The following is a 15,536-nucleotide window of genomic DNA, read 5'->3' on the forward strand; positions in this document are numbered from 1 at the left end:
CGTAATGCAGTAAAAAGGAAAAAATCGATGGTAAATCACAACACAATGCTGCGCACATGGATTTAGTAGATACTCCGTCAAAGTACGTACTACGTACCATGCCAGTCATGGAATTAATAGGAAGAACATTATATCTGTGGTGTATGTAGGCCATAATGATTACGGTTGGAAAGTTAAATCATTTTTCTTGAACCTTCGAACACAAACCAAGAAAAGCGTAGCTTTCTCTATTTAAGGACTAGGAAATGTTCTATTTTATCTCAAAGGTTAGTTTTTTTTTCTTTGCTCCGATGAGGATACTACAAAAAAAAAAAAAGAAATGTCGAACGAAAGTCCAACTGACATCTGACAAGCAAGCTGAAGCAAAAGGAACCAGAGCAGCAAACAAACAAAATACCTATATAGGTACCTCTTTATGAATCGCAGTCGTTGATAAAGTTTTATGTTTTATGACATTGTAATTCATTTTCACATTTCAATATCACACATATTTAATAATGTCGCTCAATACGGCGCACGCAGATCATGGAGTATTGATACATGCCGGAGAATGGTGAGTCATTCGCAATTTTATCGTGAACCAAAACATGGAACCTTCTACAAAACTTAGCACTTAGTCAAGTTACACTGTAGAAAGTCCTGTATAGGATACGTATGTGTATAATAATATTCAGTATTCAATAACGAATTATTTTGAAGAGTTGTTTATTTTTGCTATAACTGGATATTGCGTCATTCGTTTCTATACGAATTCACGAATCGCTATAATAATATATGATAACTTGCAGTCACAATACAAACACATATACATCAACACATACATATATGTCAAGATATTTGATTTTAAATTATTATTATGCTTTACATTAGCTATTCTGAATTGACTGTGCTCTGATGTATCTGGTGTAGAGAACATTAAAGAAATTTAAGCATTATCTACTTATTTCATTAAAGTTTCATATTAATGTACATTCATAAACAGTCATTCATAAAATGTCTGTGTTTATCATATTTACTTGTGATAAATTTGCATAATTCACATTGTGTCACATCATTATTTCAGTATCATATTATTTTCTGATAATGTGAATGTGGACTTCTATGGTAATGAGACAGGGGAGTTCAAGGGCACTAAAACTGGTCGGATGTACTTGACCACTCACCGGCTGATCTACAACTCCAAGTCCAATTCTGATCCTATGAGGTCATTCAGCTTCCCATTTATTGCATTGCAGGATGTAAGTACTTGGCTAATCTTACTTTAATTATGATTGAGTTGGGTTTTAGCAATGTCAGTGATATTTTTTATGACTTGCTTGAATTACTTTCATTGTTGCAGTATGCATTGTATATCAATGCAACAGACATATTTAACATTGAAAGTAAAAATTAAACTAATTTTTATGACAAATTATCGTACAACTCAGTTAATATATATGTGAATGATTCACAAACAACCTTTATATTAGCTAACCTTAGAATATAATATAGTTTTTTAACTAAGGCAACTTTTTTAGGTGACAGTAGAACAACCAATGTTTTCTGCAAATTTCATTAAAGGGAAAGTCCGAGCACAACCCAATGGGAATTTCATTGGTGAAGTCAAGTTCAAGCTGACTTTCAAGGCTGGAGGCGCCATAGAGTTCGGAACAGCTATGTTGAAAGCTGCTCACATTGGTAAGAAATGCTGTGCAAAAATTTGCTTTTAATGTAATTTGATATCTTACAATCAACTGCATATCAGCCAATCCAAAACAACTGCAAATTCATTATCAATTACGCTACAATCTCTATCAATTACTTTAGTTGACATACTGTTGAATTTTTAATTTGAAATAATTCTAAAATTAATAACAAGCTAACAGGTTTTATAGCTTTTGGTATGATAAAAACTTTTTATTCATAATTCATCAACATTATTTAATTCATAACATCATCATCATTATGGGCTGGTGCACTGCATTTTAACATGTCTATGCAGACAGCCACAATTCCATATAATAACTGGCCAAGTGCGTTTTAGGCCATGCACACACACACACTGTGTAGGGTATTTTCCTTGGAGTTGTTCGAAGTTTCATAGTAGAATACAATTGGTCCCGAAAATATTGAAATGTATAGATGCATATAGAGGCGGTGTCCTGTATAGACTGACACCATATATTAGTCTATACAGGACACTACCTCTATACAAAACATACCTACGTTCGTCCATTTGATATTTTCGCGTCGTGTCGTATCTCGCTTTGTCTGAATGAGCACGCGGGGATAGATACTTGGTGACAAAAGCATCGTTTGGCCAAACGATGGAGCCATAAAATTAAAAAGTACTTGGTGTTTTAAGTAAATCCGTTGGCAGCGTCCCGATACAACCCGGGCGCGTCTCCGCCGCCGTACACGCCGCCCGCCGGCCCGTGGTACGCCGCGCCGCCGCCCGCCTACCAGCCGCCCGCCCAGGGATATTATGGATGGGTGCCGCCTTACTCAGTCAGTATTCTTTATAATATAATACAGTAAATACACAATCGCTCGCATATCTATGACGTATGAACTACAGATATAAGATAATCCACGAAAAAATAAACACAGGAGATACAGAGTTCTCATTTGTAATGCGATTTATTTCTTAAATGGCGCTATGCCATTTTTTCCTGTTTGACCCAGGGTTCCCGGGGTGCCACACCAAGATGAGAGGGAGAGAGGTGATATTCCATTTTTAGAAATGTAGGTACTTTCATTATGGTTAAGCTTAAACGTTTTTTTAAATATGAATGCATGATGTCATTGTAATTAAAAACTACATTCACGTGGAAGAAGGCATTATTTCATGTTTGAAAACCATGATTTAACCGTACAATTTCATTTGCTTTGCACCAAATAATGAATTATATAATATGTAACTAGCTTTTGCCCATTTGAATTTTAACAGTCAGTCACTCAGTAATGGAAAAGTTTTATGTACAAGTACATATATTGATATATAAATGTATATTATAATCGCCTAGTCAAATAGTTTGCATAATTCATTAAATATGCACAATAAGTATTGCACGTGTTGTCACGCCCTTTAATCTAGCGAATACTACAAAAGCAAAATAACGAGAACAAAAGCAAAATTTAGATATAAATTTTAGAAATTAGATATTTAAGTTAGCAGAGCGGGTGCATATTATGTGCAGATATGTTTCACGAGACTTTGTTTTAATCTATCTGTTGTCAGTTTGATTTGGGTCGTGAACTAGGTAAAAAATGTAGACGGTTTTTATTGAGTTTGAAAATATCATGATTCACAATTATAAACATTAGTTGTCATTATGATTGCAGGCTTTCCCGGACCAGCCGCCACCAAATTCAGTTTTTGTGTCGGACAACCCTCCGCCGTACCCCGGCGTGACCGGCGTGGCTGGCCAGGGCGTCGGTTTCTCTGGCGGTCAGTCAGGCTTCGCTTCTAATGGCATGGGCGCCCCGCCAGGGTACCCTGGAAATGCCAGTGCCCCGGGCTACCCCCCGGGCAACGCCAGTGCCCCGGGCTATCCCCCCGGCCCAGCGGACATGCCCCCGGGCTACCCTGGCGGGTTCGTAACACCCGGAGCCCCGGCTGGCATGTCATCTAGGGGTAAGGATTCTGAAAATTTTAAAACATAACATTCGATTTTCAAAAACAACTATTATTCTGCTTTCGTTTTACTAATCTAATTATATAAAATTTTTCAAAGATATGATCATGCCCAGGCTCCTGAGTGAGTAATTTATATATTGTAGATTATGTTATATTCAGTAGTTATGTAGTCACAGTTCAGTTTTTAGTTTCAGTATTTTTAAAAAGTATATAATTATGGAGAGAGTACCGGCATAAGTAGATCGAGTTGTTCTTTGCAGTAGATAAATTAATATTTTCAGACGCCAAAGCGGCGGAAGCTGCGCAGAGCGCGTACTACGACCCCAACCGGCCGCAGACCGCATATGTGCCGCCGCCCTACGTAAGTAACTAGTTATGTTAGCCCACTACTAAACGTGAAAGGTTCTTAATTATGAATTCACTAGCCGCACCCCAAGACTTCGCCTGCGTGCTATTCTTAATTTCTGTATAAAAAGTAATCTGTTTCATCGAAATCCGTTCTGTAGATATTGCGTCATTGAGTAACAAATATGCTCACTTACATCCTCAAATCTATTTCATCCTCACACGGCATCAATTTTTGCATTTGTAATATTACTGGCCGTTGCCGTTGTATATTATATTAGTATGCAAGTGTATCCACACTTGCATACTAATATTATAAATGTGAATATGAGCTCGTTTGTTTCTTTGTCCTACTTTCACGTCAAAACTGAGCATTGGTGGAGGTGATACTTTGCAATATAGTAGATTCAGTAATTCTACTATCCAGTAGGATTACTGAATCTACTCTACTGTATGGTTACACCAATTTTTTGGAGATGTTTCTTTGTGAAGTCTAGGTATATCTTAGTAGTTAGTAGCGTGATGTGGACGAAGATTACACCTGTGATGATCTATTTGTGGTGATTTCACGGTCTTAGTTTTAGTTTAGTCGTGATTGGCTGATTCCGACTGCGAAAAGTAAACGTGAATGATGGGATCGAGTTCTAATTGAAACTCGCACTGCTTAGTACGAATATTGTACGCAAATGTGTTTTTTTGTTAAATGTATTTTTTAAAATAAATTGATATATTAGATTTGTCAATAGTGTGTACTGATGATATTGTCGCGGATATGTATTTAGATTAAGTACCTATATGTAGCATGTATTTAGCTACTATTAAGTAAACTCGTTCGAATATTTTGAGATACCATTTTTTATGATAGTGAGAAATCATAATTGTTAATAGTGTGATTATTCCATGTTTCGTATAAATTTTCATAACAATAACAGTACCTTGTGTCATGACACAAGCTGAGGAGGACCTTTTTTAGTTGCATAAAATTTTGTAAAACTGTATGTATATTTTTATCAAAATTATTTATTGTTATTTTGTTGTAAAAGTTTAACAGCAAATAATTTATTTAGATTTCTATAATATTGCAGGACCAACCCCCGACGTATCAAGAATCTACATCAAAGAAAACAAACTGAAGCATTGCCCGCATTACCACATGATGTCGGACCAGGGATGATGCTTTGATCACACAAACACAGCAAATTCGACATCATTTTATAAGTACTATTTAATTTTCTTTTAAAATGTGTAACATTCCTTATAACTGTTTGAAATCTATTTTAATTTTAATCATTATTTAACTATGTAAAGAATGCTTTATGAACTGGCTATAAATTATATATAAAAAAGATTCGACAAATGACTAATTTGTTGGAATAAAACGTCATATAACACACGTGCATTGATCATTGCATACTCGGTCTTATTTTAGCGGTTGCCTCGTGTGATAGTCCCGCCTAGTATCCATTATCCAACATTTGTACCTACGCTTGAATCATAATGCACTACTAAAGTACAGCAGTCAATTTAGAGATATATTGCTTGCACAGTGATAAAGGTACCCAAAAATACTTAATTTTGATCTGAAAATCGTCAACCGATTTTCAAAGCGTCATCATTCATTTCAATTCTCCACATGAAAACTATACATATATGGAAAGCGACGATCTTGATATATAAATACCGTCGTTTTTCCTACGTATTGATAAATATTTAGAGCACATAAAGATTTTCGTTCATATAAACATATAGCCTATTGAACACCGATTCTGCCACCAGTGTTAAATTAGTATCTATACATTATGAGTATTAAATATGATTATGATTGTTTTATTGTTCTAAATTGTATTGTTTATATGTAGCTATATAATCGTTAAAAAATAAAGCGCTTCTGTAAAGTAATAAGTGTTGTATAATTTTCACTTCGATTATTAGAAAAAGTTAATTGACATTTTAAGACTGTAGAAAAAAAAAACATTAACAAACCAATTTTTTTTGCTCACCAAAATCTGAATACATTGCTAACCTTAACACCCTTTAAAAAAAAGCGGCCAAGTGCGAGTCGGACTCGCCATGAATTCCGTATTGCGGTTTACGATTTATGGCATATAAAAAAGCTACTTACTAGCAATTTTCGTTGGAAGTTTACATTTTAATGTACATCATATATTTTTTTGAGTTTTATCATTCTCTTATTTTAGAAGTTGGATTAGAAGAGCATTTTACCCATTTTGAAGACCTATCCATAGATATCCCACATGTATGGGTTTGATAAAAAAAATTCTGAGTCTCAGTTCTAAGTATTCCTCCTAAATTCCCAAACTCCCAAAATTTTGTGTTTTTTTTTTCTATTTTTGTGTAAAATCTTAATGCCGTTCACAGAATACATCTACTTACCATGTTTCAACAGTATATTCTTATAGTTTTGAAAAAAGTGGCTGTGACATACAGACGGACATGACGAACCTATAAGGGTTCCGGTTTTGCCATTTGGCTACGGAACCTTAAAAAGGGCAAACAGTCTTCACATCTAGTGCGGAATGTGACGTGTATGTATATCTCGCGAGATTGTAAACTGTCGAGAAAAAACGAAATTTGCAACTGTAGAAATTGTCTACAAAAAGCATAATTTTACGGATGACATGAAACGAAGTGAGATATTAATAATAATAAGAAAATATATAAAACTCGGGTAAAACCATTATAGAGCTAAACCTTTCTCAGGACCAACTATTTATTTTAAAAACCCGCATCAAAATCGAGTTATTCCCGTTCGCCACCCCCAGTATTGCCCCCTCCGGTGGCGACTGGGAATTATTCTAAAAAAATATCCCAGTCGCCACCTCCGGGTGGCAAACGGGAATGTTGGTCAGTAAAAATCCCAGTGGCCACCCCTAATAATAGTTAAAATAAATGCTATATCTTTATATTTTTTGGAATGATTTTAAAATAATTACCGACGTCACAGAATGTTTAAAGTAAATGAATTGTTTAGTTAGGTACCTTTATGTATCTAGATATATATGCATTGAAATTTAGGCAATAGGTACGGTTCACTATAGCTTATATATATATATATATATATATTGTAACTCTCTCGTTTGATTAACCCTACGTACTTCTATTTTTTAATCAGAAATTTAATAAAATTAACATTCTTTGTCATTTCAAAAAAAAAATAAAGATAATAGGTAGCATACCTAGTTTTTATGTTAACTATATTTAGGGGTGGCCACTGGGATTTTTACTACCAACAATCCCGCTTGCCCCCGGAGGTGGCGACTGGGATATTTTTTTAGAATAATTCCCAGTCGCCACCGGAGGGGGCAATACTGGGGGTGGCGAACGGGAAATCCTGTGCGTAGTTTCATAGATCTAAGCGTAGGTATATATACTTAGGTAGGGACAGACAGACAGCGGGTCGTTCAGTCTTGACAGAGTGTAATTACAATTTTTTTTCGCTACAACGTGTGTCGCTGGCTTGTCATTCGACTTGGTGGGTGTCGCTTCAATAAGTTTTAGCCCCAGTCACAGATTACATAATACCCCAGTACCCCAGTGTACCATGCTGAAATATTTTCGTCCAACATGCGTCGTTTCGAAGTCATTCGACACCAAGTAGGCACCCGTTTAACAAAGGTTTGGGTTCTTTGAGCATAACACTGTCCATGCACAAAAAATGATTGACACTGATAGCAGATAAAAATGATAAGTGTCACTATTGAAAAATAGACGATCATAAGTGTAAAAAAAATGGGTGTGTAAATTTCTGTAACACAAAAATCAATAAACCATAAGCCGAAATGAACCATAACTAGCAGAGGAACTGCACATTTTCCACTTCATATCCAATATAGTATGGGTAAGTTTCAGAACACTAGGACCGTAGTCCCTAGGTGTGACAGCTTTGTACAAAGAAGCCTGCTGTAGAACCTTAACTGCCACTCACTTCTTCCTGGAATAGGTCCAATACAAAAGTTCAATAGCAGTTTCTATTCGGTAATTATCAGCGCATCTGAGGCATACATTTTGCTCTATTTTAATGCCTTAAAATTTACAACAGGCGTTGAACTTTTGTACAAAGTTGTACGTGAACCTATTAGATAGTAATTATAGGCCCAAAATTAAAAGTTTATTTTTCTTTTAAATTTAGTGTAAGGAGCAGACATTGGGCGTACAATGTCATCCAGCCCCAGCAAGTTTAGTGAGTAGAAATTTGTGTGAAATATTTATTTACACAACACTCCACAAATGTATATTTAGAACTCGATATAAAACTTATTTATTAGTTATTTATTAACATGGTGTTTTGAAACGTTCTCGATTTAGGGTGAGTGGCAGTTATTTTTTTTAATTAGGATGCTTTATGAACGATGGCTTTTGCACTTTTATTTATTAAATTCAAAATGCTGAATCTAGTGATTGTTTGTTTTTTGTTATTTACAGACTAAAAAGGAGCTCTCTATTTTGCAATGGCACCTTCTATGCACCCCCCTTGCACGCCCACGGCGTCGTGTCAACCGATACGTTGCCACCCCACTCCACCAATTTGCAGTCGTCCAGAAAAATGTTTGCGAAAGACCATCTCCAAAGGAGTCAGGCCATGCCCGAGCGCAGCTTCTATCATGGCAACAAGATCCAAGGCACAATGCGGCTCATGTTGTGCTTCCGGTTGCGGCAAATATCAAGGAGAAAATAGACCAAGACGGGTTAAAAGTGTCGAGAAGTATCTTAAAAAGAAAAAGAAGGAAAATAAAATGAAAAGAAGAGATCGTATATATGGAACTCACTCATATCTAAATTATACTAGAAAAAAGGGTTCTACAAGGTCAAGTATAAGTTGCTGTGCCGGAAAGGGTCACAGAGGGAGACTGAGACGGAAACGTTGTTGTACCATACTGTAAAGTTCTTACCCACATACCTACACAATGTTTTACAATTTCACATATACCTATATATCAAAATAAAGTACTTCAAATAATTTCTGTTAACCTCGGCGTTTTTGCATTTCAGTACAAAAGAGGGCAGGACTGGGCAGGGCGGTATTAATTACTATTATTATTATATAGTTAGTGCATTTCATGAACGTTGCTTTTCGCACGTCACGCAGCAAACCATTTCATAACTATGCATTTCATATATGTATGCGAAACTAGCTTTTGCCAGCGTTTTGCTCAACGGCGATTTCTCTAAGTTGGCCAAACCAAGTTTTGAACAAAACAATACCTACATATTAATTAAATAAATAAAATATATTAAATATGGATGAAACAATCGTTTTAGAAAACTTTATATACGTTTAGAAAACCTACGGTCCGAAGCGCGGGGTCTGCGTAAAAAATAGAACTTAAAGTAATCCAGCTGTGCTGTGATTTTATAATGTCCTCCTTGTCGATGTACCTACCTACCTAGAAAAGGTTGCGGTGAAGTTTGTTTCGCCGCTTCTTCTTCACCTGCGCTTCGCAAGTCGGCAATAAGGAAATTTGTTTTACGTAAATTTTTGACGTCAATACTATAATGTCATGACAGATTTTGAATTTTAATTGAATTTCATGCGGTTTTTACTGCTGAAAGCTCTGGATGTCTGTATGACAAACGCATGCAACTAGTTTGTATCTTATTTAGTTTGCGAAAATATTATTAGCTAGATAGGTAGTTATAAGGTGTAAATTGAGTAGGTATCTAAATAATTTTAGAATGATATAATTTTTTATTCACTGCAGAAATTTTCAGAATATGCTCAGTACATGGAATAGGTACAACAACTTCCACAAAAATAAACCGAGTGAATTTAATTTCACAGCAAATTAGCTGATCACCCAGTTTGTATGGGAGACCAAAACAAAAAAATTTTGTAATTTTTTGACATTGGTTTCTTTTGATACCGACTTGGTTACATCACTGGCTCATATAATTTGTGCAGTGTAAAAAATACCCTGCGAATGTATACTTATACGTGGCAAGTAAGACCTGATATTTTCAGACATACTTAGGTATTTAGATACCGTTTTCGGTATGAATGTACCTATAAAAAGTTGGAAAATTCTTTGTAAAGAAAATGGATACTACGGAACACGATGATTTAGTGTAGGGGTACACTTTACACAGCGAGTTCTTTATTCATTTTTATAGTGTGTACAATGCTTATTATTAAATGTTTCAGCCACTTACTCAGAAAAGGGTTTAAAGCCATGTGTATCGGCACCGACATGCAGCGCCCACAGACATAGACCAAGGCCTGCTCCTTGTCCAACACCCGACAGATGTTACAAAAAATGCATCAAAAAAAAGCAAAAATGTCCCAGTGCAATGGAAACTGTTTGTCGCTCGGGGACGGAATGCGAATGCGCCGCAGTGCAGTCTAAAGGTTCTAGAAAGCGTGCAAAAGGTAAATCCAAGAACCACAATAAACGTATTCGTAAAGCATACTGCACAAACTCCGAAGTTTCGCGATGGAGGAGACGGTATAAGTGCTGTAACATACTGTAACATGCGTAGTCTATTTTATGAACCATTTTAGTGCATGGACTTTTACACCCCATAAATTACTTTGCAACAACTATTTTGTAATTTTATTACCCTTTACGCAGATAGATCAATTCAAGGATTGTGTCGGTATTTAGTCGCATCTTACATGGGCTCCTCCATATGCTCCAGTGGGAGTATATGGAGTGGTCCTATTGTAGGGTCCGCCCTAGAAAAAGTCCGCAAACCGGAGCAGTCTTTTTCTTCCTTTCCCAGCTGTAACCATATAAAACTGTAGGGCCGAAATAGATAAAGACAGTGTTACAAAAATATCCTGGTGTAGTGAATTTGCCAACTCAAAAAATTTATAAAACGTACTATTATTTTAGATGGAATGACCTCAACTTTTTCACTTACAAAACATTTTCTGCAGTTCCGTTACCATATAGCACAAACCTTAGGCTTAATTTTAGTATTATAAACAATTCTGCGGGACTATGCTAGTTTTTTGAATACCTATTACCTAATTACTAATATTATAAATGCGAAAGTTTGTGAGGATGTACTTATGTGTGTAAGTAGGTATGTATGTTTGTTACTCTTTCACGCAAAATCTACTAAACCATTATTATGAAATTTGGTACGTAGGTAGAATATAACCTGGGATAACACATAGGGTGCTTTTTATACCGAAATTCCCAAGGGAGCACAGAAGTAGCGAAGTCCCGGGCGCAGATATAATTAAAAGACAAGCTCAGTAAATTTAAAGATACCAGCTATCAATAAATCACCGAAATATTTTTTGCGGAGGTAATGAAGTTCTAAGGCAGTATACTCATACGGTACCTACACAAAATTCATGTGAGTCTCTATAATTTTGATAAAAGTACAAAACTTTCATTTTATAGGAAAACCTATAAGAATTCTTTAAATTATACGTAAGTATACCTCTTCACGCGAGTTCAACTCGCACTTTTAGTAAAAAAGTAACTGTGACTCGCACTCATTGAGCTAATGCCCGCACTTGACCGTTCTTTTTTTCTATCAAGTCCCGCGTTTTACGAAGAATCATGGATTCACATTGTGCTATAAGATAGTAAAATTATTTCCTCACCGTCACACCAGGATTAAAGTGAACATAATAATAATAGAATTCATACAGATCTTCAGTCAAAATGAAATTTATATCAGTTTATGACCACAGATGACCAAATAATGCAGAACATTACCTAAAATAGTTGTATTGTTTTTAGTGTGAAGTGTTCTGAGCTTCTTTTCGACCGTTTACTGGCTCGAAAATTTTACAGCCTGAGGCGTATTCCATAGTTTTCGAAGTTTTTTTATCTTATGTAAAACGATTTTTCCCAATATTTCGGCACACGAACATGCTACATTGTTGTATATTTTCACAAACGAATGCTTACATAATGAAAGGATTAATAAAGTACACCAAAATAAACGTTTTAGTCGACATAACAAAACGCGACAAAGCTTTTGTGTACATACAATACAGTGTTGTACTCTAGCGGGATAAATGTGCAGTAATACTCTCTATTCTTATAACAATAACTGTATGCTACTGGCAACACTGCACAGATATGGTTGCAGACCGGAAGTTGAAGCACGTACATCCATGCGCACATTGTGCATGCGTTCTATTCTATCCACAGCTATATAAGAAATTCCATTCCATCACATTTTGCATGGATAAAATCACTCTTTGCTAGTACAGTAAAGAATGATTTGCAGCTGTACAGTTAAGTAAATATATGCTTGTGTGAATTATTTCTATTATCTAAGAATTATTTGACTTATTTGCTTAATATACTTTAGTTGTATCAGTAGCGCCATCTGCGCTGAGCTTTGCGTCATATGCCCTCAAATAGGGAGTCCTATTTGACTAGAATTTATTATATATTTCAACGTACAGAATCACAACCCAGATATATATTTATTTCCAAACGATAGGTAATTAAAAAAGGCGTTTGCAATGGCAACATTATACGTAAGCAAAAACGAGAGGCGAATATAATAAAGGGAGAGAGAGGCAAAACTTGAAGGAGTGAAGGAGAAAGAAGGAGCGCAGCGAGGGGAACGTTTCTCAGGCGCCGCGGTGCCGGTGGTCAATTGGTGGGGGACGGAGAGAGCAGAGCAAAGCAAGGCGACCTAGCGGCACATAAATTATTACGAGCAAAAGAAAATTATAAGTGATATTTATGAATGAAGTCTCCCATAAACGACGTCTTATTTATAAGTTGAAACAAATAAATAGTTTCTTGGGATTTCAAGATATGCATTTTGTGTTTTCTGTCTACTTATTGGAGGCTGAATGCTTCGTCCTAGGGTATTGACGTTTAATTTTACCTTCTGATTGCTGTTTATGTAGGCTATTTGTGGGTGTGTAGTGAACTAATAAAAACTATTAGACATATAAGTGCAAAGTGATATTGTGATACATCAGTTATGTGGTACAAACAGGCATTGATGTGGCAAACCGGATTGCATCAAGCTGGAGAAAACGTGACGCTATTATAAGGTCAGTACGAGTTTCATATCATGTAAATCTTCACACGCATTTCATTCACCGGTGCGTTAATGTGGTTATAGTCTAGAATTTGTGGCGTGTGTTTTCCGTCCTAAAATGATCACTACCATTTTAGGTAGGTCCTCCCGTATGCATGTTGTACTAGGCAATCAATGAATAAAAAGCCTTGACAGCTGATAGGCAACAACAGCAAATCCAGAATAGAGAGCAGAGGAAGTCTGCTGTGTGTGAAGGGTTTTGGCATGTGTAAATTGTTTTGTCATCAATTTCCTTCTGTTTGAAATTGTTACTTATGCACCAATATAGCCACAGTAATGTTACAGTTGGTAGCTGTACAGATTGCAAATAGTTCTTTAAATGAACAGGTACCTTTTAATATTTGTAAACATACTACCCGCCACCTTATTTTTTTTAGATTCTTTTTTCATACCTTCCACTCTAGCTGACCTCATTTTATTACTATACTTTTTTTAAATATCAACATTAAACCATAAACCTTAACAATTGTCCCTACAAGTTATTTAAAAACTTACAACAAAAATATAACAAATAAGTTGTGCATGAAAATAGATTATTATCAGAACTCATCCAAATATGTTTTACTATATAAGTTAGTTACACCCAATTAGAATTAATTTGGCTTAAGGCATGAACATGGCACATAGAGTGAAGCCACAAGATGGTATCCTTACATAATATAAAATAAAGCCCTTGACTGTGTCTCTCTGTCTTTTGACTATCTTCTATTAATAAATCCAAGGGCAATATTTTTTTTAAACCCAGAACCAAAAGCCAACATATCTTATCTCTCTAATATTGGTAAATTTTTGTTTGGCTGGCACTTTAATTTAAAATCATTATGCTGATTTCCGATTGGTTTGATCCCCGGTCAGAACAAGATGGAAAATTATCTTTGAAAATAAATATTCAAATTGAAAATTTGATATACTCGTTTTACTAACCCATAACACAAGTCTCGATCAGGGATTCAAGTGTTCCACTGGTTTTGTCCCATATATTTGTTATGACGTTTAATCATAAGCTTATGTCGTGAGGTGCATTTCGTACTTGTGAGGTCTATAACACAATACATTAGTTTTCTATTTTTCACGGTAGTGGACAGAAGATCACGAATCTGATTAACAAAAAGGCGTCAAACACAAAGAGTTTTGTTCAATGTGCAAATTGCTAACGAGCGAGTCATTGTAAATGGAGTCAAGAGCTGTTGATAGAGGGGCGGCTGAGGGATCCGTAGCCTCATCACTTGAACACGTCACACAACCCCTCGATACCACGCGATCTCAGTACACATTACATACATACCTACCTACATACTACCTACATTAGTCTTTCTTCATATTCTTTGATTATTACTACCTAGCTAGAAACAGAATATTTTTTCGGGACGAAAGACTTTTGAATTATTAGGATACTAGCGCCACTGCCCGCGTGAATTTAGGGAACTTTTGTTTTTTTCGGGATGAATGGGTACCTTCCCCTATATGTATATCCTTCTTTTCTTATTTTTATTTGTTTATTCTTGATAACACTAAAACTACATACAAAAACAGAATTTACAAATATATGTCATTCGTCATCGTTAGTCATCATTCAGGAGAAATTGCCATTCAAATAATATTGCGCTTTCAATAATGATTGCTTGCAGACATTACAAGATAGGTAGTTATTGTTGAAGTGAAAGTTCTGTTATTCAATAGAGTCAGTCTCGTCTAGGATGTTAGTAGATATTATGAAAGTACGATAGCCAAACTATTCTCATAAGATCGAGATTGAGTCAAGAGCAAGCATTATCATAAAAGCCAATGATAAATTATGTATCAGTACCATGAGCGCATTAGGTTCGGTATTCTATCTCCCTTTATTTTATGTTGGTGCATCTAATGCGTCACGAAAGGGATGTAGGTATTGCCGCCAGTTTTCTAGCTTTTCCAACCCTACTAATGCCTAAACCTATATAATATAATCTGGAATAACACGTAGGGTACTTTTTATCTCGAAAATCCCACGGGAGCGAAGCCCCGGGGCGCAGCTGGTATTATCTATTATCTATTATATATTTTTTCATTTACAATTATAATAATGCACAAATTATGACGTAAGTTATAATTACACATTGTGCGAAGATTTCTAACAAATTATACTGTTGTTCAGTTTTTATGAAATGGGATACCATTTCATAAAAACTGAACAATTTTACTTTAATTTTACATCGTCATCGGAGGCATAAATAATTTAGTGTAATCTGAAAGTACCTACTTACTATAATCGATAAATTGGTGTACGTCCATCGTCAACATAATACGTATAAGACGAAGAGAAGACCTAATATTGTGACTATACGCAAGCAAAGCGACCTTGTATATTTATTGGAACAACTGGTCAGCGGGATGCGGTTGGAGTGCAGTGTCTCTGTGGTGGTAACCCTATCTGCTTGTTCCAGATGGGCGAGCGCGCGCGGAGAGCGTTCGGCGCGCCAGCGGCGTCGGGTGACAAGCGCGCCGAGCGACAGACATCCAACGAGCACCGATTGCTCCGGTGCGTACA

At 36.0% G+C, this 15,536-nt stretch overlaps 2 protein-coding genes and 1 long non-coding RNA gene across 5 annotated transcripts in view; all 3 read left to right on the plus strand.

Annotated features, from left to right (window-relative positions):
- Positions 1-359: 359 nt before the first annotated feature.
- Wbp2 (WW domain binding protein 2) lies at positions 360-5,866 on the plus strand. 3 transcript variants are annotated; one of them, XM_053750130.2, is made up of 7 exons: positions 360-553; positions 1,064-1,238; positions 1,518-1,677; positions 2,360-2,487; positions 3,325-3,616; positions 3,901-3,980; positions 5,050-5,866. In XM_053750130.2, exons 1-7 carry the CDS (start codon positions 498-500, stop codon positions 5,095-5,097), a joined length of 939 nt encoding a protein of 312 aa, XP_053606105.1. In that variant the 5' UTR covers positions 360-497; the 3' UTR covers positions 5,098-5,866. The 3 variants fall into 3 exon arrangements, with proteins under 3 accessions (XP_053606105.1, XP_053606106.1, XP_053606107.1); XM_053750131.2 differs by having other exon boundaries at positions 3,325-3,430; positions 5,050-5,250; XM_053750132.2 differs by lacking the exon at positions 3,901-3,980 and having other exon boundaries at positions 3,325-3,430; positions 5,050-5,279.
- A 1,561-nt stretch (positions 5,867-7,427) lies between these two features.
- Positions 7,428-8,952, plus strand: LOC128673196 (uncharacterized). Its single transcript, XR_008405051.1, has 2 exons — positions 7,428-7,823; positions 8,408-8,952. It is a non-coding gene; the product is annotated as an uncharacterized LOC128673196 (long non-coding RNA).
- A 3,585-nt stretch (positions 8,953-12,537) lies between these two features.
- Spn (Spinophilin) overlaps positions 12,538-15,536 on the plus strand; it is a 32,722-nt gene continuing 29,723 nt past the window's right edge. The window contains exons 1-2 of the mRNA XM_053750191.2: positions 12,538-12,962; positions 15,433-15,527. The gene's annotated coding sequence lies outside the window, so the exon portion shown is untranslated. The remainder of the gene's footprint in view (positions 12,963-15,432; positions 15,528-15,536) is intronic.

The sequence above is a fragment of the Plodia interpunctella genome, chromosome 10 (genome assembly GCF_027563975.2).
Source record: "Plodia interpunctella isolate USDA-ARS_2022_Savannah chromosome 10, ilPloInte3.2, whole genome shotgun sequence".
In the NCBI taxonomy this organism is placed as follows: Eukaryota; Metazoa; Arthropoda; class Insecta; order Lepidoptera; family Pyralidae; genus Plodia; species Plodia interpunctella.